This window comes from Palaemon carinicauda, chromosome 6, assembly GCF_036898095.1.
Source record: "Palaemon carinicauda isolate YSFRI2023 chromosome 6, ASM3689809v2, whole genome shotgun sequence".
Taxonomy (NCBI): Eukaryota; Metazoa; Arthropoda; class Malacostraca; order Decapoda; family Palaemonidae; genus Palaemon; species Palaemon carinicauda.
This window is the reverse complement of record NC_090730.1, coordinates 13,721,239-13,747,819: the sequence shown is the minus strand read 5'-3', so window position 1 is coordinate 13,747,819 and position 26,581 is coordinate 13,721,239. Positions and strand designations below refer to the sequence as shown.

The 26,581-nt window shown below is 36.5% G+C and overlaps 2 protein-coding genes across 3 annotated transcripts in view; one reads left to right on the top strand and one right to left on the bottom strand.

The window, feature by feature from the left end:
* Nucleotides 1–26,581, bottom strand: part of Adk2 (Adenosine kinase 2) — a 118,392-nt gene that overhangs the window by 21,472 nt on the left and 70,339 nt on the right. For both annotated transcript variants that reach the window (XM_068374983.1, XM_068374982.1), the window contains exon 2: nucleotides 129–336. In XM_068374983.1, coding sequence (XP_068231084.1) covers nucleotides 129–336 — 208 coding nt within the window. The remainder of the gene's footprint in view (nucleotides 1–128; nucleotides 337–26,581) is intronic.
* On the top strand, nucleotides 6,452–25,563 carry LOC137642432 (oplophorus-luciferin 2-monooxygenase non-catalytic subunit-like). Its single transcript, XM_068374981.1, has 6 exons — nucleotides 6,452–7,066; nucleotides 12,721–12,838; nucleotides 19,197–19,413; nucleotides 22,869–23,030; nucleotides 23,262–23,456; nucleotides 25,256–25,563. The coding sequence occupies exons 1-6, from the start codon at nucleotides 6,673–6,675 to the stop codon at nucleotides 25,430–25,432; spliced, it is 1,263 nt and encodes a 420-aa protein (XP_068231082.1). The 5' UTR covers nucleotides 6,452–6,672; the 3' UTR covers nucleotides 25,433–25,563.

The following is a 26,581-nucleotide window of genomic DNA, read 5'->3' as shown; positions in this document are numbered from 1 at the left end:
CTGTTGGAGCTCTTGGCCTTATAGCATCCTGCATTTCAAACTAGGGTTATAGCTTAGCTTGTAATAATAATAATAATAATAATAATAATAATAATAATAATAATAATAATAACAACAACGGTAAATACCTGAGCAACTCTCATCGAGTTTTGTGTGGCACCTCCAGCAATGTATTCCACGTTCTTCATATTACTCATTTCCTGGTACATAGACTGGTGTTTGTCTTCTGCCAGGATGGCATTGTTGGCTTCCAGTGAATACTTCTCCAAGAAGGATTCTTCTGTGCTTGCCATGATATCCAGAAGGGGATTCCCCATTCCGAAGAGGGTTCCTTCGCTGAAATGGAAGTTGGTGGATTACAAAATGGTAAGGTGGTGGTGGCCGATGTGGTAACATCCCTCACTGGTAAACGCCAGACTGGGGTTCGAGTCCCACTCAAACTCGTTAGTTACTTTGCCCGCTGAAACCTCAACATCTAAGCTAAGGATAGGGTGTTTGAGGGAGCCTATAGGTCTATCTGCTGAGTCATCAGCAGCCATTGCCTGGCTCTCCTTGGTCCTAGCTTGGGTGGAGAGGGGGCTTGGGTGCTGATCATATGTATATATGGTCAGCCTCTAGGGCATTGTCCTGCTGATAGGGCAATGTCACTGTCCCTTGCCTCTGCCATTCATGAGTGGCCTTTAAACCTTTAAACTAATTTCAAAATGTCATCTTTATAAAGGGAGTCAATACACTACTAATATCTAATTACCAAGGCCAACCAGTGCATTAGCACTGACCTGCATCCACTTTTCAGCCTATTTTATAAAGGTATAGAATAGAAAAAAAGACAAATCATAATTGAGACAAATTGTCTTCCATAACTATGAAGGTCGTGGATATCTCGAAAGTGCCAAAGAAAAAATATGTATTCCAGAAACAGTTAACTTTGTGTAGGAATACAGTATTTCAAAAATAAAATTTCCAAATTATGTAATGAATTACTGTATATACTGTATAGCACCCAGTGGCAATAGATATAAAATGGTCGAGACAATGGGAGTTGATTACCAGACATAACTGAGAACACACGACTAGCGAGAAAGACGGAATCCAATAAAACGCCGAGAATACAGATAAGGTTCTATTTTCAATCTCCAATAGCCATGACGTAGCTGGCCGACGAAAATGGTCCTTAATCATCTAAAATCTCGACAGGTGTGTACAAGAAGAGTGCCACAAGGAACACCATTACGTAAACCACGTCAACAGTTCATTACTTCAGAATGAAAATTATTATCAGTTACAATTGACATGAGAAGAATAAGGACCACATCATTTTGAATGATGTTTCAACTCTTTCTTTGGTAGGAACATGACGATGGTTAATCATGATCTGACCGACATACAACAGAGCACGAAGCCTGGTCATACGATCCGGTAATTAACAGATATTTCAGTCATGTTCTGAGAGAGAGAGAGAGAGAGAGAGAGAGAGAGAGAGAGAGAGAATTATAATTGCGCTTAGTCACAGCCTTCTTTATTGACAACTAAAGAATTTCTTGCTGCTGGTAACGGGGCAGAGAGGCTTAGGGGTATACGGAGGAGCATGACCAAACTGGAGAACTGAAATCTGTCTATGATCTGCAATACAGCAATTTCACGGCGAATTAAACAATTACGCAGCAACGCATGTCACTGCAAATAAGTGAACAAAATTCATGTTCTAAAGAGCATGTTTCCTTAAATTGAAATTACGTAATTATAAGAAGTAGGATTTAGTTAGGTAGACCATATTTAATTAAATTGGTTAATTTACATGGCCTTTATAACTGCTAAAATTTTAATCTATGCATGCTCTAAATTATACTTCTTGACGTCTTAAGCAAGTTAATATAAACATTAGTTTGCCATCATTATTCTTTCAGTAGCATTGTAAATAATTGTATTTTGCAACGACCGTTTTATATAAAACTATTTTCGCCTTATTTGTTAATCAATTACTATATATATATATATATATATATATATATACATATATATATATATATACATACACACACACACACACACACACACACATATATATATATATATATATATATATATATATATATATATTATATTTATACATATATACATACACATGCAGCTGGGTACCATATACCAAGTACAAAATAAATCTACACAATAACGTTAAATTTCTGTAACATCTGAAGGACTTCGACACATGAAAAAATGATAAAAAATCCGAAGAAAAAAACTACATGAAAAAATACATTATTCAAATATCTTATTTCAATATAACGCCATATCAGCCAATAGCACACACGTCTTCAAACTCCTGTACTAATGACTTTCCTAAAACTTTATTTTTTTCATCCATTTCTTAAGGCAGTAGTTCTTAACACTTTCCACTTTATTCCTCCCTTCATAAATTCTCAAAATTCTTTACCCAGAAATAAAAAAAAAAAAACAGAAGTAAAATATTAATAAAAAATAAATATATGTAATTATGATGAAAAGAACACATTTGCTTCATAAAAACTAAATTAATTAGAAAATGGACAAGAAATTTAAATTTACCCAGGAAAAGGCTTAATTATCCTCTGTATATAACACATCAGTGGGAAGGCTGAAATAGTTTATTTTCACTCAGTTGATGAATTATAAGACAGGACAAAGTGGTGCATTTTATAAACATTCTGATTTATTATAATTTTTGAAATACAACTACGTCTGCTATGGGCTCCCAAAAAAAATTTTGTCAATGCCCCCCCCCCCCCCGCCCACTACCCCTGCTCAGTTGTGCAACCAATAAATAGTCCTGACACGAGAATAGTTAAAGATGGTTACAAACTATTAGAACCCAGACACATGTCTACTGTAGGCTCTAGTCTTTAAATATGCGGCCCGGAGACTATACAATACAATAGGCTCCCACGAGACATCCGAATAATTGAAGATATTAAGGCTATCAAGAGGAAACTGAAGACTTTCTTATTCAGAGTGTTTTGACAGTGATGATCAAACAGTAAGAGAAAAATACGCATTTTGAAATGTTAAATGCTTCCGTTGAAATGTTAAATGCTTCCGAATGATCATCATAAAACGACCGTGGATGTCCTGTACAGAGTAATGTTCCCCTGCTGTACGGGACCAGATAAGCAGCCCTTAAAGTAAAGTATGTAAAGTAAGGTGAATGATTTCTATCATTTGATGTTCTTAGAATCGGTTAACAGCAATGCGAGACGCCCTTGCGCTGATTCAATAAAATCTAGACAGACAAGTTTAGTCTTCATTATCATTTATTCCTTTTACTTTCGTCATCTTTGGACGTCAAAGCTGAGTCACTCAATGCCAGGGCAAGTTTCTTTTCTATTTCAATGCAATGGAGGTAAATGAATTTCAATCAATAACCTTATCTCAAACGATAAAAAAAAGTTCCAGACGGCTATATACATGTGGGGACAGGATAAACACTTTTTTACGTTTTTATAAAAACCAAAATGAAAAACTTCATGTGATACGAAATCCACAATGACGCAATAGAAATTAAATGTCAAAATCCACTTGAAATTAAGTATGTAGAAAATAAATCCTGTCGGTCAACGGATAAAAAGAACGAATATTATTTTCCTCTTATCAAACGAGGCAAAGTTCAGAGCTAATCAAATAATCCTATTATATTGAACACACCCTCTTCCAGAGTTTCTTTTTCTTCTTTCACGTGGCTCATGAATCTCTTTTGTGTATGCGATAAATTTCGGATTCAAAAGGTGTTGTTTATCATATTTCATCACAATAAATAAATAAATATATAATAAAAATAAACTAAGTGACATAATAGAATGTCATTTGAGATTCTACCCCGTTGGAGGTATCTACCCTCGGTCTAGTTACAACTCCCTATAAGGCAATTTGGATGGAGCACCGTATGCATCGTTGACGATTCCCCTCGCTATTCTCATTTATTCAGTTCCTTTAACTTTTTCAAAATTATCTTGGTAAAACTTCCATTGGTTTGATTAATGTACTTTACCATTGCTAATTTTTCCATATTTCAGGAAAACGTTATAATGGAAAGATAACAACAACAACAACAACAACAAATGCAGCAGTTTCCAGTTCATCGCAGGACAAAAGCCTCAGACATATCCTTAGTCACGTCTGGAGCTTGGCCATCTTCATCACAACGCTGGCCACAGCGGATTGGTGATAGTGGGAGACTTTAGTCTGATCGTTCACAGCAAACCAACCTAGTATGGATAGCCCTGATTACTATAGCTTTACGGATCATAGCGATACACAAACCCTTTCACCAGGTTAAGGTATCCCCACTCAGAAGGGGAAATGAAAATATATTACGGTAATTTAAATTTTACGATATATAGTCTAAAAGCTCCCCATGACCCCTGAACCACAAAATGGAGGTTTACAAAAGCTTCCCTAATCCTTATCCTTATCGTTTAATCACGACTGAATCCCTTGTCAGGCTGGGAGGAGCGGAGAGAGGAAAGGTCCCCTTTTGTTCCTTTGTTTGATGGCTATCCCCCAAGATTGGGGGAAGTGCCTTGGTAAATAGATAGATAAATAGATTTATCAAAGAGATGACCAGGTCACCTTCTGGAGAGCTCTTTATGATATAGGAGATATCAAAAACTTATCAATTCGCGAATAGATTTACTTAAACCAATTAATACCCTTCCTCGCTGACATTATTGTTCGACATTTAATAAAAGAAAAGAAAAAAAAAAGAGAAAAAAAGATAAATTTCTGATATAATTCATTGAAATTTTTCTTCGAAATTATAAATGTAATAATGAATGAACAGCTGCATTGAGAATCGTGATGGGTAACTTATGAATTTCATTGGCAATTATTCCATTGTAAATATTATATAAGGTCTATTCTACTGTAATGATTGATGGGTTGTAAGCCGTAGCATTAAGACGATCTTAATAATGTTATAATCATTGATAGCGTAAGTGTACCTTTATAAATAAAATCCTGTCTAAGAAGAGCATGATGCCAACGAAGAGCAACAGAGAACTTCATTGATACTCCAGTATTTACAAGAAGTTCTAAGGCCTCGGTGCCAGTGGTACATATTAAGATTACCGAATTAGGGCTTAAACTCACCAATTCCTCCATCAAGATATAAGAACGAGCAAAAAGCACAGCATCAATCAATAGGAGAAATATAAGCCTCACTATAAAGCCACCCCAGGTCTCTCCAACACTCCAATTTTGAACAATCCACAAGGATTAACTTCAGCATAAAAAAATGCTACGCCGGCATTATTATTATCATTATTATTAATATTATTATTATTACCTGCTCAGCTACAACCCTAATTGGAAAAGCAGGATGCTATAAGCCCGAGGACTCTAACAGGGAAAGTAGCCCGGTGAGGAAAGTGACAAACAAGGAAAACTAAAGTATTTCAAAAACAGTAACATTAAAATAAATATTTCCTATATAAACTACAAAAAATTAACAAAACATGAGGAAGAGAAATTAGAATAGTGTGCCCCAGTGTACCCTCAAGCAAGAGAACTCTAACCCCACACAATGGAAGAACAAAAAACTAAAGAGAATTAACCAAATATTGTAATAAATTTTAAGACCATAACAAGAAAAAAATATACTTTCATATAAATAAAATTATGACTAAACTACAATTTAGAATACTCTTACTTATAACTATCAAAACGATTCCCTACCACGATTAGCTACCTAACAGTCCTCACACTTCTTTCACCACCTTACCTATCAGCTAATAATAATAAAAAAAAGTTTCTTATATGAAGTACGTCATCCATCACGGAGATTAAAGTTTAAAAGGCTTAAAGGATTTGAGAGAGAAAAAGGTTACAATGTGGTATATTAATCAACTCCAGACATTTGATTAAAATTATCATTAAAAAAGATGTGTGAGAGAGAGAGAGAGAGAGAGAGAGAGAGAGAGAGAGAGAGAGAGAGAGAGAGAGAGAGAGAGAGACTTGTGATTTAAATAGATGCATATTTCTCTCTCAATTCTCATATTCTTGAGAGAGAGAGAGAGAGAGAGAGAGAGAGAGAGAGAGAGAGAGAGAGAGAGAGAGAGAGAGAGAGAGAGAGAGAGAAGAGAGAGAGAGAGAGAGAATGATTTAAATAGATGCATATTTCTCTCTCAATTCTCATATTCCTGAGAGAGAGAGAGAGAAGAGAGAGAGAGAGAGAGAGAGAGAGAGAGAGAGAGAGAGAGAGAGAGAGAGAGAGAGAGAACGATTATGCATCTATTTAAATCAACAAAATTTCCACTCTCTCTCTCTCTCTCTCTCTCTCTCTCTCTCTCTCTCTCTCTCTCTCTCTCTCTCTCTCTCTGTGACCTTTCAATTCCGCGATAAAAATAACATGTACGACTAGTTTTATCTTCGCCATGACTACACTTCCACAGCTGATATATATAAACGAGAGTTCGCCCAACCACATCACTTTTCCGGCAACGCTTATCCCTACGGAAGTTAGTTACTATCGGTTTGTGAAAAGCTCACTAAAGTGAGACGAGGAGCTCTAAGTAAGGGGGATAATCAAGATATTTTTGAAAATATCTTCAGCCATAGGCATACTCCGACTTGTAAAACCATCCAACAGTAAGGGGGAATATCTTCAGCTACAAGCTTTCGACTTCTAAACTCATCAACGAAATGAAATTTTTAATATCAGTTCTCCTAGCTTTGGATCTCTCGTTGATAACATCCGGGGATCCAGCTGGTAGATCCCAGTTGGATGTTCTAAAAGAGAGTTCCCTCGAGAATCAAGTACAAAATGGTTTAAACAAAACAGCACCCAGCCCAGAGAACTACGTAGCTAAGGACACATGCTATGAAATGGTAGGGCGACAGGGCCACCTTGATTATCCGAGCAGAGGTGTCGACAAAACGGCCAAAGTGCTGGAAGCCATTGCTGCCAAGAGGAACAAAAGCTACAGTGAATTAAAAGTGCCACCTGCTTTAATGAGACATCTGAATAAAGTTGATGATGGACACAGTGGATCTCTAAACCATCGGGAGAAGGTAGAAATCATACGCTGTCCTACTGGTAAGAAAATGTTTCTGTTATTTTTCTATTTTGGTGTTTGCTTTCAATATCTATAAAATTCTGATAATTTTACTGGTAACTCTACCCGTGCGTGTGACCGTTCCTTCATATCCCCAAGTTGTGTGATTTATATTCTACAAATCACCTCGAAAATGATCTCTCACTTTCTCGTAATTGATTTTAATGTTTCGTTGATTTCTTCCTCAAAATAGGAACGTGATATCACTTATAATTACTTCTTGTAATTTTCCTGTAATTCATAGTAGTATTTCCTCGCTGCAAATCGTGTTCCCATTGTTAATCTGAATTTGAGTAACTATGAGATCTCTGATTCAAGCTACTTCTGGCCGATGAAAAAATAACATGAGGTTGGTTAGAAAAACAGGAATAGTTTAGGACGTAAAAATCTAGGATATGAAGAGCTAAATCATCAGTAAATCATATGGATGTGAAAAGGCAGACAGGAAAGGGTGACCACAAATAAAAATGGAGAAAAGGCTAAAATGAGTTGAAGAGATACTTAATGTTACGCCAGAAACAACATAAAATATGATCAAACAAGTTCAGAAATGTTAATGGTAGAGCTTGCTTTACCCTGAAGGCAGTTCCAGCAATATTTTTCTGAAACAAGGGCTAAACTCTATCCATCTCTTCCCCAGGGACTGACATAAAGAGAAAATAGTGAAGAACCAATGCTTCGAAAAAAAAAATAAATAAAAAACCGAGATTCAGTAAAAGAATCAACCCAGTAAGGAGGAAGTTGGGAACTTTACCGCAAAATCCTTAAATATAAATAAGGAAACTCTCGTATAATTGTAATATGTATAATGCTGTCTCGAACTGTCGACCTAACAGCGCCAGGACTCCTCGCTGCTGGCAGGAAGGACGCTGGTGGGTGGTACAATACATGAACATACGCTACTGGGGCCTAAAGCGATGTAAGGTAGGGCAGCCGATCGGGACTACGGTCTAACCCCAAAAAGCCAAAGCAAAGTCTTTCAAAATGAAGGCAACCATGCTTACTCCACATAGATGGAAGAAAAAAAAAAACACGTTATTGAAAGATAATGCTACTACAGTAATGACAGAATACAAATAGGAAAATAAGAAGGAATATTGTCTATTCTCTTTAGATAGGAATGATACGTTGTTTCAGTAAAGTTTCAGAAGTGAGACATTCCTAATGCCATAACCTCTTTAGTAGGTGGGCTTGGAGTCATAGATATAAAAGCGAAAAAAGGTAGAAATTCTTCTTTGTCAGGAATACATTAAACCCAGGATCTAGTTTTATCTGGATCGTGAGTAAAACGCATTACGTGGTGGATCGTGAAACAATTGCGTGAGTCTGCGGCTATAGTACAAGCTAAAGAAATGACAGGTCGGAGGGCCCATGCAATGAACTCTTCAAGATAAATCTGGAAACGTCATGGGTTAAAAGGGCTAATTAATACGGGATACATGTGTTAGGCGCTGGATATTCATCCTAAAGACTACAGAAAGAGCAGGGATCAACATTTCGTACTTAAGCGCGGGTGGAAGGTACAGTAGGGTCCCTATTGTGAGCGAGTGTGGGGGTGTACTGAAATGCCAGCAGAACCCACTGGGTCCTGAATGCCAGCATGTGATAATTACCTCCGCCAACGAAATTGGAAGGAGGCTATGTTTTATATCCTGTTTGTGTCATTTTTTAAAACAGCTTCCTGGCAACAATTTCAATCGTAGAGTAATGAAACTTGCAAGGATTAAATGTTACGTAAAAATCTGGCAATGAATAAATTTTGGAAGGTCAAGGTTAAATGTCCAATTTTCGCAATCAACCATAAATTTGGACATCGTTGTCACAGAGACTCCAAACTTGGTTCATATTTGAGTGTATGAAAATCCACGCCAATTAATACATGTTAACGTCAAAGGTCAAGGCCAAGAAATAAGCTGCAACGGCGGAAGTCTGCGCTTTACTGAGTGCCTTTCTAGTTATAAATAGAACCAAGGACACTGGAGAAAACCCCCCACAATGTATGACTTTTTTGTCGTCATGAGAGATATTCAAGGTCAATACATTGCAGATACAGTTAGGACAATGTTATGTCCGAAATGGAAACTTCCATAGGTTGGAGGGCGGAGTTTGAAACATGATTTGAATGCAACGAAGATTAGTAAAAAAAAAAGCAACCGAAATATATATAATCATAATCTTAATTAGTACCCTGCCCTAATCTTGAAACACCATGAAAACAAAATAAAAACTAAGTGTGTGTGTGATGAACAAAAATTTCAGACACCCAAATAAACACTGAATTTATTCCTTCAAATACAATTCATGTATTTAACATATTTCTTTAGTTAATATGATAATCTTCACTTTTAAGCAGGAAGTCACTTCTGAATGTGCCTTTCTCTTCGAGAGAGAGAGAGAGAGAGAGAGAGAGAGAGGAGAGAGAGAGAGAGAGAGAGAGAGAGAGAGAGAGAGAGAGAGCTTTGGCTTCATATATATCAATTATTCTGATCCATGCTGAACTATTAATCACTACAACGTGACTCCAACACAGCAACCAGGCCCCCCCCCCCTCTCCAGTCAGATACATTCGTTTTGTTGTCAGTCACTGTTCTTATCCTAGGAGATTTCACTGCCCAAATGGGAAGATAAGGGTCCCTTCGTCGGATTTATGCCGACTCTTGTAATTTACACTTGCGCGCGCGCACGTACACTCGGTATCTTATGATTGATTGATTGGTAATGAGTTTTCTGGCATCCTGACATCGAAGGTCATTGACGCCGACATTAGGAACTATCCTCTCTTCTAACATCTACAGTATGTGCCTTGTTTAGGTTAACAGAGGACATATTGGAAAATCGAATGTTGAACCGGCTGTGAGAGAGAGAGAGAGAGAGAGAGAGAGAGAGAGAGAGAGAGAGAGAGAGAGAGAGAGAGATATAGAGCGAATTAGTTTGTTTAGAGATTTTGTATGATCTTGTCTAAGTTATTATTGAATTCGTTTACCGTGTTACTCTTCACGGCATCCGCTGGGAGTCTGTTCTATGTATTTGCTATTTTGTATGTCTAGAAATTACTACATTGAATGGTGTTATCTTTTAAATTCCAGTTTGTATCCGATATCTCTAGTCTGACTTGTGATAAGCGTGGAGAGAGAGAGAGAGAGAGAGAGAGAGAGAGAGAGAGAGAGAGAGAGAGAGAGAGAGAGAGAGAGAGGGAGAGGCTTGGCATTTTCTTTATCGATCAAGAAGATAAGCGCATTGTGGAGTATCCAGAAAGGTTACACCCTTGGAGGTTATGCTTTCAAGGTTAAATCTATTTGTTCCGGAGCAATGAGCCAGCTCGGTCTATCCAGTAGATAGGAAACTCAACATCGGAATTCTATTAATCCTGTTTAACCCTGTCAAGATACATATTTAATTCCAAGCCCTAGTATTTTCTAATTAAGTGAGAGGGAGACCAACATTTTGCTATGCAATAGTAAAGGAATTTTATGGCTATAACTCCGTAACAGTTTTGTATAAAAAAAAAGAATGCTTCACTGTTTTGTAATAAATGACAACATTCAGGATATATTATACTAAAGAAAAGTTTCTTATGATTATACTTTATTTTAGTCTCTATAAGCATAATATCTTAAAGATATCAATTTATGAATTATATATCTATTAAATGATTTTGTTTTAATGTTCACAGGTTTAGTCACTTTTAGACAAAAAAAAAAAAAAAAAAAAAAAAAAAAAAAAAAAAAAAAAAAAAAGAAATTTCCTCCATCAAATATTTTTTTTTTCCAAACACGTAACTAAATGTGCTGTTCAGGACTGATAGCTCTGGAGGGGAGCATCAAAATATGTACGTAGCCACTATCTAGGTAATGACTGATCATAAAATACATACACACTATGCATGTATACACTATATATATATATATATATATATATATATATATATATATATATATATATATATATATATATATATTATATATAGTGCACAATTTTATTAATTTTGTTCAAAATATTGTATAATATGTCTTCCATTGAATATGAAGTTTAAATGTAGACACTTAGGAGATAATGTGAAATCTATGTCTTACTAATATTTTCAATGCTAAAAATAATGAACGCTGCTGACTTGCATATCAAATTATGTTTGGCCCCAAGATTACGACCAATATCAATAACAGCTACAGGGGCACTGGACAGAGACAAGACTTCAGCCGCGGCAGTTTATTTCTCGACCTTTTGCTAGATCTTGACCTTTGACCTTAAAATGTATTAATCGGCGTGGATTTTCATGCACTCAAATATGAACTAAGTTTGAAGTCTCTGTGACAATGATGTCCAAATCTATGGCTGATTACGTGAATTGGACATTTTGCTTGACCGTGACCTTGACCTTCAAAAATTTAACAATTTACAGCTTTTTAAACAACAGTTAATCCCTGCAATTTTCATTACTCTACGATTAAAATTATGGTCAGGAAGCTGTTCACAAATACACAAACAGGGGTGAAAACATAACCTCCTTCCAACTTCATTGGCGGAGGTAATGATTCGGCCTCCCTAAGGAACAAAGAAAACATATTCATACTGTAAGTCACATCATAAGTACACGCTTAAATAAATTCTTAAGTTTGTTCCTTCATTTGGAAAAATTCCGGAGGAGTTTTGAAACTACAAAGTTTCAAACCCCTTTCAATCAAACGCCTATTAAAGAAACAAGATAAATTGTCAACAAATTCATCAACACATGCAACATCACGATCATGTTCACACTTCGAACGATGAAAAACAAATTTTGAAACATGGCTAGATGTGATGAATAATTAGACCATAAAGAAGTACGATTAATGTACCAGAAATAAAAATACAAGCATTTAGATTATGAAATACTAATGCACACGGCTCGTAAAAATTATGGCTAAATCTCTCTCTCTCTCTCTATACACACACATATAATATATATATATATATATATATATATATATATATATATATATATATATATATATATATATATATATATATATATATATATATATATATATATATATATATATATATATATATATATACACACACACACACGTACACATAACATCCCCTCTCCTACGTATGGCCACTCCTCTCCCCTACTCAAGGGACGGAGACAGATGGGCGTGACCAAAAAGATAGATATATATATATATATATATATATATATATATATATATATATATATATATATATATATATATAAATATAAAAAAGATATATATATATATATATATATATATATATATATATATATATATATATATATATATATATATATATGAAATACTATTGTATGTGATCCGTAAAAATATGGTTAAATCTCTCTCTCTCTCTCTCTCTCTCTCTCTCTACACACACACACATATATTATATATACATACACACATACATATCTATCTATCTATCTATCAATCTATATATATATATATGTATATATATATATATATATATATATATATATATATATATATATATATATATACACACACATACCCAAACACTTGCTTTTTATTATATAGGGGATACAACGCCCTTCAAAATCTCTATATTTCAATGTATTAATTAAAGCACCAGCTTAATGAATCCAATTATTTCACAACCCATTCCATTCTGTTTTCAGCCGAAGAACTATACCCTTGCACTTGTGACCCAACCACTGCCGTCATCAACTGCTCGGCAACGGGGAACTTCACCAGAGTGAAAGAGATCTTCAGCACGACCAACTTCATTGACAGAAGGTATATTATTTCGGGGAGATTTGAATGAGAAATGCCTTCCTTGTTGCGCTCGCTTAAGGATAGCTCTTGAGTAGAGAGAATTATAATTGAAAAAAAAATTATAGGAGGATGAATGATGGAACATGAAGAGGAAATGATAACAGAAGCATTGAGTCATGAAAAATAATACGTAGATGAATGATGGACCACGATATGCAAATGACAACAGAATGATAGACATCCGAAAGATTGAAGATATTAAAGCTTTCAAGAGGAAACTGAAGACTTTCCTGTTCTGTGAATGCTTCGATAGTGTTGATTTAAAACTGAAGACTTTCCTGTTCTGTGAGTGCTTCGATGGTGTTGATTTAAAACGGAGTAGTGTGTGTTTGTGGTGCCATCAGGGTAGCTTGATTTAGATCACTTTAAGTTTCATTCAATTCTTAACGTTTTATTAGTGCTGCATTCCATAGTCCTCTTATCATTTTTTTGTATGATTCAATCCTTTTGTTGTCATTTGCCTATCGTGGTCCATCATTCATCTACGTATTATTATTTTTCATGACTCAATGCTTCTGTTATCATTTCCTCTTCGTGTTCCATCATTCATTCTCCTATATTTTTTTTTTCTAATTATAATTCTTCTGTTGTCATATCCATTTCATGTTCCATAATTCATTTTATGTCTTTAGCTAAATCCTTGTTTTCATTTCAGTCACATACTCTATCATGTTATTTCAATTTTCACCTAAATTCCTCTACCCTCAATTCGGTCTTATTCTAAGGATAGCTTCAATTCCGTCTTTGGCAAAATCACTCTGTTTTCCATTCTTTCGTGTGCTCTTATCATCCAGTTTCTGTATTGCAATCAATCTTTTGGTTCTTTCGTCTAAGTTTTTAGAATTCAGTAACGGTAAATCAATAGCCATTGTAGTATTTATCTCTAAATAATCTTCATCAAGACATTTAATAAAAGTCGAAGAAAACAATGAAAACCTAATTAACAACTATTGGAAATAAATTAATAAATAAATAAAAAATATCCAGAAATATACAAAAAATCATATAATTCACCTAGCTTAAAAATTTACATATAAGAAAGCAGGTCACCAATATATTTGGCCAGCACGTATAACACTAAAACAACGGCAATAGAAACAAACTTTCATTCTTCTCTTTCCTCAAATCATGATTTCATTAAGAACGCATAGTGACATCTCGAACCGCTCTTTGTATAATAAAACCTTATCAGAGAAACAAAGATAAGATACAATATATACTCTTAGCGCAATCTTTCATCAGAGAAGTGACTTGGCATAATTATGAGTCTTACGAACAACCCGACCACTTGGCGTAGCGCTAAGTGTAAGGAGATCTTGGCGTAGTGTTGAATGAACGAAGAATCGTATTCGATAAAATATGAAAAATACCAGGAAACCATTAATATTATCATTAATGATTTATGCTTAATAAAAGAATTTATGATAAAAAGCGCGAATGATATATATAAAAAAAAAACATAGAACACGCTGATAATAAAGACAAAATAAATAAACCTAAAGTCATTTAGGTATTATGAAATAATTCAAGGATATTTTCAATCGTGTTGTAGCCATAAGATAAAATAGAATCCTTAGAGGCTCCTTCTCTTCAATTATAATATATATATATATATATATATATATATATATATATATATATATATATATATATATATTTTATATAATATATATATATATATATATTATAATGTATATATATAATAATAATAATAAAAAAATAGTAATAACGTATGCATCGCCAAAGGACATCAGAAACATCAGATCCGTATCAGAGTGAGATTGAATCTATCAGATAAGGTACAAAAATACTTCTCTTGACTTAGATAAAAGATAGAACTGGTGATAACCAAATTATTTCAGTTATATTAAGTTACATAACAGTTATGTGTAAAGACAATATCTAAAAGTTTAACAGGATGTTATTCGTTTCTCTTTAAAGTTTATATATGAGAGGTCTATTTTAATGTTGTTAATGTTCTTAAAATATTCTATTTCAATTGTTCATTATTTCTCTTGTTCATCTTTCATTTCCTTTCCTCACTGGCTATTTTTCTTTGTTGGAGCCCTTGGGCTTATAACATCTTGCTTTTCCAACTAGAGGTTGTAGCTTAGCTAGTAATAATACTAATGACAATAAGAAAGGGATTGTTTATATATATATATATATATATATATATATATATATATATATATATATATATAGCGAGAGAGAGAGAGAGAGAGAGAGAGAGAGAGAGAGAGATTTAATCCTGTTCATAATCAACTTCTAACTATTCACTCGTTATCATATTTGATAACATGAAATGAGGAACAGAGCAAAATCAAACTCATAAACCCATAATTTAAACGAAAGCCCTCTCCATTATTACCCTAATCCCATTATTTTAAGTCTCACCATGAGTCTTAAGGCTTAAACTGAATAAAAAAAATAACAGATAACAGTCCCAACTGTCTACACACATAAGAATGTACACATTTATGAATGTTTTCACTTATCGCCAAATCTGCCCGACCTCTTATCTGAAACGATCTTTCTTCCACAGTTTCACAAAGTTCACTTTTCTTCAAGTTTCAGGAGGTTCACCTTTCTTACACAGTTTCACGAGGTTCACCTTTCCTCCACAGTTTCACAAAGTTCATTTTTCTTCAAGTTTCAGGAGGTTCACCTTTCTCCCACAGTTTCACAAAGTTCACTTCCTTCCACAGTTTCACGAGGTTCACCTTTCTTCCACAGTTTCACAAAGTTCACTTTTCTTCAAGTTTCAGGAGGTTCACCTTTCTTACACAGTTTCACGAGGTTCACCTTTCCTCCACAGTTTCACAAAGTTCATTTTTCTTCAAGTTTCAGGAGGTTCACCTTTCTCCCACAGTTTCACAAAGTTCACTTCCTTCCACAGTTTCACGAGGTTCACCTTTCTTCCACAGTTTCACAAAGTTCACCCTTCTTCAAGTTTCACAAAGTTCACCCTTCTTCAAGTTTCAGGAGGTTCACCTTTCTCCCACAGTTTCACAAGGTTCACTTCCTTCCACAGTTTCACGAGGTTCACCTTTCTTCCACAGTTTCACAAAGTTCACTTTTCTTCAAGTTTCAGGAGGTTCACCTTTCTTCCACAGTTTCACAAAGTTCACTTTTCTTCAAGTTTCAGGAGGTTCACCTTTCTTACACAGTTTCACGAGGTTCACCTTTCCTCCACAGTTTCACAAAGTTCATTTTTCTTCAAGTTTCAGGAGGTTCACCTTTCTCCCACAGTTTCACAAGGTTCACTTCCTTCCACAGTTTCACGAGGTTCACCTTTCTTCCACAGTTTCACAAAGTTCACCCTTCTTCAAGTTTCACAAAGTTCACCCTTCTTCAAGTTTCAGGAGGTTCACCTTTCTCCCACAGTTTCACAAGGTTCACTTCCTTCCACAGTTTCACGAGGTTCACCTTTCCTCCACAGTTTCACAAAGTTCATTTTTCTTCAAGTTTCAGGAGGTTCGCCTTTCTCCCACAGTTTCACAAGGTTCACTTCCTTCCACAGTTTCACGAGGTTCACCTTTCTTCCACAGTTTCACAAAATTCACCCTTCTTCAAGTTTCAGGAGGTTCGCCTTTCTCCCACAGTTTCACAAGGTTCACTTCCTTCCACAGTTTCACAAAGTTCACCCTTCTTCAAGTTTCAGGAGGTTCACCTTTCTCCCACAGTTTAATAAGGTTCACTTCCTTCCACAGTTTCACAAAGTTTACCTTTCTTCAAGTTTCCGGAGGTTCGCCTTTCTCCCACAGTTTCACAAGGTTCACTTCCTTCCACAGTTTCACGAGGTTCACCTTTCTTCCACAGTTTCACAAAGTTCACCCTTCTTCAAGTTTCAGGAGGTTCACCTTTCTCCCACAGTTTCACAAGGTTCACTTCCTTCCACAGTTTCACGAGGTTCACCTTTCCTCCACAGTTTCACAAAGTTCATTTTTCTTCAAGTTTCAGGAGGTTCGCCTTTCTCCCACAGTTTCACAAGGTTCACTTCCTTCCACAGTTTCACGAGGTTCACCTTTCTTCCACAGTTTCACAAAATTCACCCTTCTTCAAGTTTCAGGAGGTTCGCCTTTCTCCCACAGTTTCACAAGGTTCACTTCCTTCCACAGTTTCACAAAGTTCACCCTTCTTCAAGTTTCAGGAGGTTCACCTTTCTCCCACAGTTTAATAAGGTTCACTTCCTTCCACAGTTTCACAAAGTTTACCTTTCTTCAAGTTTCCGGAGGTTCGCCTTTCTCCCACAGTTTCACAAGGTTCACTTCCTTCCACAGTTTCACGAGGTTCACCTTTCTTCCACAGTTTCACAAAGTTCACCCTTCTTCAAGTTTCAGGAGGTTCGCCTTTCTCCCACAGTTTCACAAGGTTCACTTCCTTCCACAGTTTCACGAGGTTCACCTTTCTTCCACAGTTTCACAAAGTTCACCCTTCTTCAAGTTTCTGGAGGTTCACCTTTCTCCCACAGTTTAATAAGGTTCACTTCCTTCCACAGTTTCACAAAGTTTACCTTTCTTCAAGTTTCAGGAGGTTCGCCTTTCTCCCACAGTTTCACAAGGTTCACTTCCTTCCACAGTTTCACGAGGTTCACCTTTCTTCCACAGTTTCACAAAGTTCACCCTTCTTCAAGTTTCAAAAAGTTCACCCTTCTTCAAGTTTCAGGAGGTTCACCTTTCTCCCACAGTTTCACAAGGTTCACTTCCTTCCACAGTTTCACAAAGTTCACCCTTCTTCAAGTTTCAGGAGGTTCACCTTTCTCCCACAGTTTCACAAGGTTCACTTCCTTCCACAGTTTCACAAAGTTCACCCTTCTTCAAGTTTCAGGAGGTTCACCTTTCTCCCACAGTTTCACAAGGTTCACTTCCTTCCACAGTTTCACGAGGTTCACCTTTCTTCCACAGTTTCACAAAGTTCACCCTTCTTCAAGTTTCAGGAGGTTCGCCTTTCTCCCACAGTTTCACAAGGTTCACTTCCTTCCACAGTTTTACAAAGTTCACCCTTCTTCAAGTTTCAGGAAGTTCACCTTTCTCCCACAGTTTAATAAGGTTCACTTCCTTCCACAGTTTGACAAAGTTTACCTTTCTTCAAGTTTCAGGAGGTTCGCCTTTCTCCCACAGTTTCACAAAGTTCACCTTCCTTCCACAGTTTCACGAGGTTCACCTTTCCTCCACAGTTTCACAAAGTTCACCCTTCTTCAAGTTTCAGGAGGTTCGCCTTTCTCCCACAGTTTCACAAGGTTCACTTCCTTCCACAGTTTCACGAGGTTCACCTTTCTTCCACAGTTTCACAAAGTTCACCCTTCTTCAAGTTTCACAAAGTTCACCCTTCTTCAAGTTTCAGGAGGTTCACCTTTCTCCCACAGTTTCACAAGGTTCACTTCCTTCCACAGTTTCACGAGGTTCACCTTTCTTCCACAGTTTCACAAAGTTCACCCTTCTTCAAGTTTCAGGAGGTTCGCCTTTCTCCCACAGTTTCACAAGGTTCACTTCCTTCCACAGTTTCACAAAGTTCACCCTTCTTCAAGTTTCAGGAGGTTCGCCTTTCTCCCACAGTTTAATAAGGTTCACTTCCTTCCACAGTTTCACAAAGTTTACCTTTCTTCAAGTTTCAGGAGGTTCGCCTTTCTCCCACAGTTTCACAAAGTTCACCTTCCTTCCACAGTTTCACGAGGTTCACCTTTCCTCCACAGTTTCACAAAGTTCATTTTTCTTCAAGTTTCAGGAGGTTCACCTTTCTCCCACAGTTTCACAAGGTTCACTTCCTTCCACAGTTTCACGAGGTTCACCTTTCTTTCACAGTTTCACAAAGTTCACTTTTCTTCAAGTTTCAGGAGGTTCACCTTTCTTACACAGTTTCACGAGGTTCACCTTTCCTCCACAGTTTCACAAAGTTCATTTTTCTTCAAGTTTCAGGAGGTTCACCTTTCTCCCACAGTTTCACAAGGTTCACTTCCTTCCACAGTTTCACGAGGTTCACCTTTCTTCCACAGTTTCACAAAGTTCACCCTTCTTCAAGTTTCACAAAGTTCACCCTTCTTCAAGTTTCAGGAGGTTCACCTTTCTCCCACAGTTTCACAAGGTTCACTTCCTTCCACAGTTTCACGAGGTTCACCTTTCTTCCACAGTTTCACAAAGTTCACCCTTCTTCAAGTTTCTGGAGGTTCACCTTTCTCCCACAGTTTAATAAGGTTCACTTCCTTCCACAGTTTCACAAAGTTTACCTTTCTTCAAGTTTCAGGAGGTTCGCCTTTCTCCCACAGTTTCACAAAGTTCACCTTCCTTCCACAGTTTAACAAAGTTCAACTTTCTTCCAGTTTCACGAGGTTTTTGGTGTACAGCGTAGGATTACAGGATCCCAGCGAAACGACCCTGCTGGCGGGCACCTTCGGACAGGTCGCGTTCCGTGAGGTCGTCATCGAAAGCACCGACCTGCACGGGGTGGAAGCGAACGCCTTCGCAGGAAGCGAGAACACCTTGCAGCTCATTCAGATGGATTACAACCCTAACTTGAGTTTCTTCCCTTTTGAAGAGGTGAGTCCCGAATCGTTACTGTCTTTGGGGTTAACCAGGGAGAAACTTATCCCAAAGGCTTCGAAATTTAATGAATAGAAGAGCTATTTAGCGCCTTTTTTTTCTTGTAAAAGGGATATGTTTAAGGCTTCTAGGGAAGTATGTTATGAAAGGGTCCATGGAAAATGCTAGGAAGCACTGGAAAATGACAAAAAGCACTGGAGGATGCTGAATTACACATCTCCCTTTAAATAGATTTAATTTACTCGTAATCTGGAGACTGTAAACGAGGTAAATATTTTGACTTTTCCAGCATAACACGTCAAACAAGAGCATCTTAGATCCAAAAAGAACCCTAAATATTTACTTCAATGGGTCTTTGTTCGGTTACACGTTCTAGACGTTATTGAAGCACGTTATTGAAATGTGAGAAAATTAGCTCAGATAGCTACTCAGTCTTACATTACTTAATAAGACTCGCTCGTTTTGAGTTAAAATGGTGTCGCAACACTAAAGGTCAATATTAACCTAAATGGAAATTATGAATCTTACAGAGATCTGAGCACTTTAACTAAGACCCTTTCAAACACTTCAGTTACATCATCAAAATGAAGTGTTTTAGAATAATTTGCACTTTTGAGAGAGAGAGAGAGAGAGAGAGAGAGAGAGAGAGAGAGAGAGAGAGAGAGAGAGAGAGAGAGAGAGAGAGAGAGAGAGAGAGCATACTAAAAAAAGGACAGTAGCCGACTATCTTCACTTCCACATGATGTGAGGGTCTTCGTTTTGGAAGACAAGTCACGCATTATCTTGAATGAGATCAGGATGCTCATGACATCCTCTCAAGGACCTTCGTTAAAGCAGATTTTCCTTTACACTATTCCTATCACACTAGCTCCTGTAGCATTAGCTTGCCTAAGTACGTACATGAGTGTCCTAATCGTATAAAAACACATGTACTATAAAGATTCTAGCATCATCTCCTACGCCTATTGACGCAAAGGGGCTCCGGGCTGTATATACTACACAGTCAGTTTGGTCACATTCACATATGTACGCATTGGTGTGTCTTTTTATACCATACAATAGCTCAACAGAATTGCGTTATACCCTTCTAAACATACTACGCTATCCACTTCTATCAATAGAGCACTTCTCTTGTGCTTCCCTCTTCACCTTTCCTAACCTTTCTATTTACATACACTTTTCACCATCCCAGTTTCCTCTATACATTATCCCATGCTTATCTATTCTCGTTACGCACAATTGTTCTTGTAGTATAAACTAAGATTACTTCAGTTCCCTTTTGATGTCTCAATCAAATTCCTATCATACACCTCTGGTAAACAAAGTAATATGATTCAAAATGTTAACAATTTCCCCTATAATCATAACAACTTAGAAGATTGAATTCCTTACTTCTATTATTCAGATCAGCTATTTTTTATCTTTCACCTTTAACAACTCTTTAAGGTATTATTTTAGCTATAAAAATTATATCATATATTTTCATAGACAAAATAACTCCTTAAATTACATATAAATACAAAATGACAAGAGAGAGAGAGAGAGAGAGAGAGAGAGAGAGAGAGAGAGAGAGAGAGAGAGAGAGAGATTTACATCTAACCAAATAAAAAGCCTATAGCCATCCTAACAATTGCCCACTTCCCCACATTAAATCTCTGAGCGATTGCAAATGCCAGGCCCCGTCGACTGTCAAGTAGACCCGTGATCCAATTATTGATCATCGTGCGGGAGATGTGTATAAGGAACTTCTAAATATTTACCCTAATAAGAACGCCTCGAGATGCCTGTGATTTTATTATTTTTCATTATTTCTTCGGTTTATTTTCCTCTGTATATTCATATCTATTGGTCTCTGCGCTTTTAGTTGTTATTACTTATCCATATCTATTTTTTTTCTTTTTTCTTAAAACACATTCGACTTCCTTGATACATTTAGACTATTATCATCGGTCATGACTGAAAGAATTCATATACATAACACCGTTTCAGTGTATTATAATAATAACCTTAAACGCTCATTTTGATAATTTTTATTTTTGTACACGACTAGATTGTTAATAGAGTACTGTTTTTAAACGGTTCTTGTCTTACTTTTAAAAGCAAGGAATTATTGTGCTAAAAGAGATTCCAGTTATTAGTAAGAATTAAAGAACAATCTTATATCTATCAACCTTCGATGATATTATCGTATAATTTTCTGGTTATAAACCAGATTTAACCGGTGATAAGCAGTTGTCTTGAAACCAGTCTAGATAAGTTTCATCCTAATCAGTTGTTTATAATCAAAATGAACTCTTAAATATAAGGATGAGTTGTATTATCTGGTAAGGGCCAAATATTACATTATCTCTTAAAACATATAAAGCGAAATCAATCAATTTCCAGAAGGGATGAGATCAAATTTTCCATCACACCTTCCATCTTTCCGTTGACTAATATATCAAAATAATTCTGCTTAAGTCAATTGTTATAACAAAGCCTGTCACGGGGGCCATAAATTAAAGTGAAAAATTTACATCGGTGGCAAAGAATCAAGCATACCAATTTGGTCTTTTAAAAGAAAACATAAAACTCTATTACAACCATCCAAATACAAAGGGTTGCGATGGTGCCATATTTCCTTGACTAACAGGATGGGGAAACGTGGCATCGCAGGCGATCAGAGGCAAGTCTTGCACCTCTAAAGTCTCTGGTCTATAACATTATTTTGTCATTGTTTCTCTTGAAAGTAGTGTTGACAACTGGATTTGTTTCTTCGTATCTCCATAAAATCAATGAACTTAACTGCATTTTTTTTTTCGTAGCTCCATAAATTCACTGACCTTCACTGCATTTTTTTTCTTCGTAGCTTCATAAATTCGCCGAACTTAACTGCATTTCATTCTTCATAGCTCTATAAATTCACTGAACTTTACTGCATTTTTCCTTCACAGCTCCATAAATTCACCGAACTTAACTGCATTTTTTTCTTTGCAGCTCCATAAATTCACTGAACTTAACTGCATTTTTTTCTCTGCAGCTCCATAAATTCACTGACTCTAACTGCATTTTTTTTTCTTTGCAGCTCCATAAATTCACTGAACGTAACTGCATTTTTTTTTTCTTTGCAGCTCCATAAATTCACCGAAGTTGATTGCATTTTTTCATTCCAGGTCCATAAATTCACCGAAGTTGATTGCATTTTTTCATTCCAGGTCCATAAATTCACCGAAGTTGATTGCATTTTTTCATTCCAGGTCCATAAATTCACCGAAGTTGATTGCATTTTTTTTTCATTCCAGGTCCATAAATTCACCGAAGTTGATTGCATTTTTTCATTCCAGGTCCATAAATTCAATGAACTTTACTGCATTTTATTCTTCGCAACTTCATAAATTCACTAAACTTGACTACATTTTTTTCTTTGCAGCTCCATAAATTCACTGAACTTAACTACATTTTTTTCTTCGTAGCTTCATAAATTCACTGAACTTAGGGAACTCAAGCTCGGCTACGGGAAAATACAGGGCGTCAGCCCCTTGCACATCATACCCAAACTAGAGACCATCCTGTTAAATGCCAACAACATCAAGTACATAGACAGCTTTGCATTTGCTAATCTACCGAATCTTATGGTAAGTACAAAAAGTATAATTCAATCTGGATCATTTCATTTTAAATGTTTGAAACATCTATGAAATAGTAATGATACTACCAATTTCAAGTCAAACAAGAGGAAATATACGGCACACATTAAAAAATTGACCGACTCCTTCATTTGTTAAAAAAAGTAGCAAATAACAGACAAAAATAGGAAAAAGACAAAAAATAAAGCAGGCAAAATGATCATCTCTATGATTTTACAGACATTGGACTTGAGCAGAAACAGTCTTCAGACGATCCAAGCAAACGCTTTTACATTTTCTTCATCCGACGTGGTCCTGTACTTAGACCAGAATCAAATATCAAACATAGAGGACTATGCATTCAGCAAAGAACAGCCAAGTTTCCTGGAACTCTATGACAATCGCATGAGAACACTAAACGCCTCCGTCTTCCAGGTATGTTATCAACACAAGTGAAACCAGGGTCTGACAACATGTCTATCGATTCAGGTGGAGTTATTAATTTGGCTCATGAGGGCAAACACCTGGGCCTGGAAGGTCGTTCAGCATCCCTGTGTAACTGGGGATCCCTTCCCCAGTTACAATAGAAAGTAAAAATTAATATGGGTATAATAGAAAGCTAAAAAGTAGTAAGGGGCCAAACAGACTCTGCATCTGACCAAGGGGATCTACGGTATCTGATCACATAAGTGATCTGAACACTGAAGGTATGAAGTATCTGGTTGGGAAGGGAATGCAATATCTGGCCATTTACAGTATTTACATATCAATTGGGGAAAAGGGTATCTATTCCAGTAGTAGCAATGCATCTGCCAAGGCGAGATGCAAGATTATTGACCAGGTAAAATCAATCGGAACAAACCTGGTTTTACAATGAGAGAATATAGGTAGAAGGGACAAATCCGCAGATAAGGTAAAACAAAAAGGTACCGATTGGTGCAGGAAGGTTTCATCAAGTAAAAATAGTTCTTTAATCAGACAGAGCAAGTGGTACCTGAGAAAGTGATAAAACTACCAAACCCTGTAGTGTTAGTATCAAAAAGACATATTTATAGGGTAAGACCTTGCCACAGTAAATAAAATATGAGTCTTTGTATGCCACAAGACTATCTGAATGAATGACACCAGTTGTCTGGTTAAAACGACAATAATGCTTATCTACTATAACTGCCCAAGTAGAAATGTCTTTATAATAAAAAGATCTAAACGAATTGGATCTATGAAATCGAGCTACTTAGGTATCCTACCAAGTATGATCTAAATAAAGACTAAATAGGTTTAGGCTATATGCTTGCAATCTAGAACATCAAGCACTGCAGCAAAGATGTTCTTTCAGTTCTGAGTAGGGACACAGTATATCTGATTTGGGATAACCAAACTGTGCTAAGCTACCTGTTGACGCATGCCCAAAGATATCTGATAGGTTAAGGCTTGAAGTTCCACTCCAGGTAGGTCCTAGAGTGGTTTACGTAGTAACATTAAATTTCATCCAAGTCACAGGAAACACGAATTATCTAACAAGCTACAAGTTTTCTATACTACATCTGAGGTACTATCCTAAGTCTAGAATTTAAAACAAACTTCTTTTATTCCCTTATTTCTAGTCTTCTAAAAATATGCAATAGCATTTTTCAATAATTTTATTCTACTATATAAGAGTTTGCACAAAAACTCTAATTTCCCAAGGGATATGCAATATACAGTATTTCCACATCCTGGCCAAAGCCTTTAAAGTACGTAATAGCACTCTCACATTCCCTTCATGGCTGAATCCACCCAGCCAGTTGATTTGGGAGTTTTAGCCAAGAGCGAGCTGAAGCTTGAATTACAAATATGCGAATTCCAACGAGGCCGACCACAAAGAGCAGCCTCATTGGAATCAACGCATTTTTATTCCAGCTTCAGACTCATCTTCTTTCCCACAGTTATCCCTGCATTATGGGGTCGGTTGCCTGATGCACCCTCTTCATTGTCTTCTAACAAAGGCATCCTCTACCACCCAGCATCTTCTTCCCACCTTATCTCGCCATCTAACTCTCTCTTGATTTTCTCCCTATGGCAGGTTCTTCCCAAGCCCCACTCACTCTCTCCCCAGCACCCATCCTTAGCATGTGCCTACACCATCTCAGTCGTGACACACTTATCAACAACGTAATCTTCACTACGCCTGCCATACTTATTTCACCCTTTTCCAATCTTTAAAGCAGACTAAAATTTCGTTTCGAACGTTTCAGCCCATCCTCGACAGCATACTGAGCAAGCAATACGACACGTACATTGGCGCCGATGAGAACCCGCTCTGCTGCTCGGGTATCGAGTGGATACTACAGAAGCAGGCCTACTTAAGCCTCGTGGACCTGCCGGCGATTGACTGCTATATCTTAGTAGGACTCGAGAAGGGATACCGATGAATAAGATGCTGATGAACCCCGTTTGCGGTTGGCTAAATAGACTGTTAATTTATCATTAGAAGTATATTCCTTTATGTGATCCCAATCGGTGGGGTAATAGTTCTATTAACCAGTTTGAAATATTGTATATTCTTATACTTATATTGTTTTAAATTTCTTGTTTTATTTTACATATCTCCTTTCATTTGGTATGTCTGCGAATTCTAAGAAAAAAAAAAAAAAAAGTTTTATACGTTTAATTACATTACTTTGATTTTACTTTGAAACTAAAATGACTAACTGGCAATACAAAGGCATGTCAACTTCAAGCATTCCCGAGAAATCAAAGCATAAAAACCCCTCAAACACATAATGTATATATATATATATTATATATACATATATATATATATAAATATATATACATATATATATATATATATAATGTACTGTATCCTCATTGATAATACAAAAAACTAATACAACAAAATATCTGAGTGAAATACAACTTACTAATTCAAGATACAAACGAAAGATACTTCGTGACTTATTCAAACCAATCAATTATGCTGGTTCTAATTGCAATTTTAAATGCTCTAATTTGCAACTCATCGCCGCTTCAAGTTCTTACCCTCATACGGGGTGGCTCCAAATACCATTTATCTTTTGGTTCTCAGTTCTTTCACTGCTTCTAGTTCCTATAACACGGGTGGCTCCAAAGACTATTTACTTTCTGGTTCCCAGTTCTTTTAGGCATGAGGTTTCTAGCCTACACCCTGCAAATCCCTAGTCATCTAACTACCACGTACATATTGACATAATTCAAAGCCAAGTCAACTGATATACTATTCTCTTCCAGTCAACAGTCTACGTTGTAGCCATGACTACAGTATAACAATATAGCAAACGTATATTATAATGTGACAAAACTGTAAATTCTATTCGCAAATGACAATTGCGGGCGTAACAGCCTGGGCAAAAATAGGAATGAGAGAGAGAGTAAGAGAGAGAGAGAGAGAGAGAGAGAGAGAGAGAGAGAGAGAATGCGTGCGTACTTGCTAAAGATACGATCTTTCAGACGGCTAATAAAGAAGAGAGAACAATGTAACATACGCTCTCTCTCTCTCTCTCTCTCTACACACACACAACACTAATTCATATTTAGTTCGT

Coding starts and splice junctions, on each gene's coding strand:
- LOC137642432 (XM_068374981.1), top strand. CDS start 6,673: ATGAAATTTTTAATATCAGTTCTCCTAGCTTTGGATCTCTCGTTGATA. Junction 7,067..12,720: donor AATCATACGCTGTCCTACTG/GTAAGAAAATGT, acceptor TTCTGTTTTCAG/CCGAAGAACTATACCCTTGC. Junction 12,839..19,196: donor ACCAACTTCATTGACAGAAG/GTATATTATTTC, acceptor ACTTTCTTCCAG/TTTCACGAGGTTTTTGGTGT.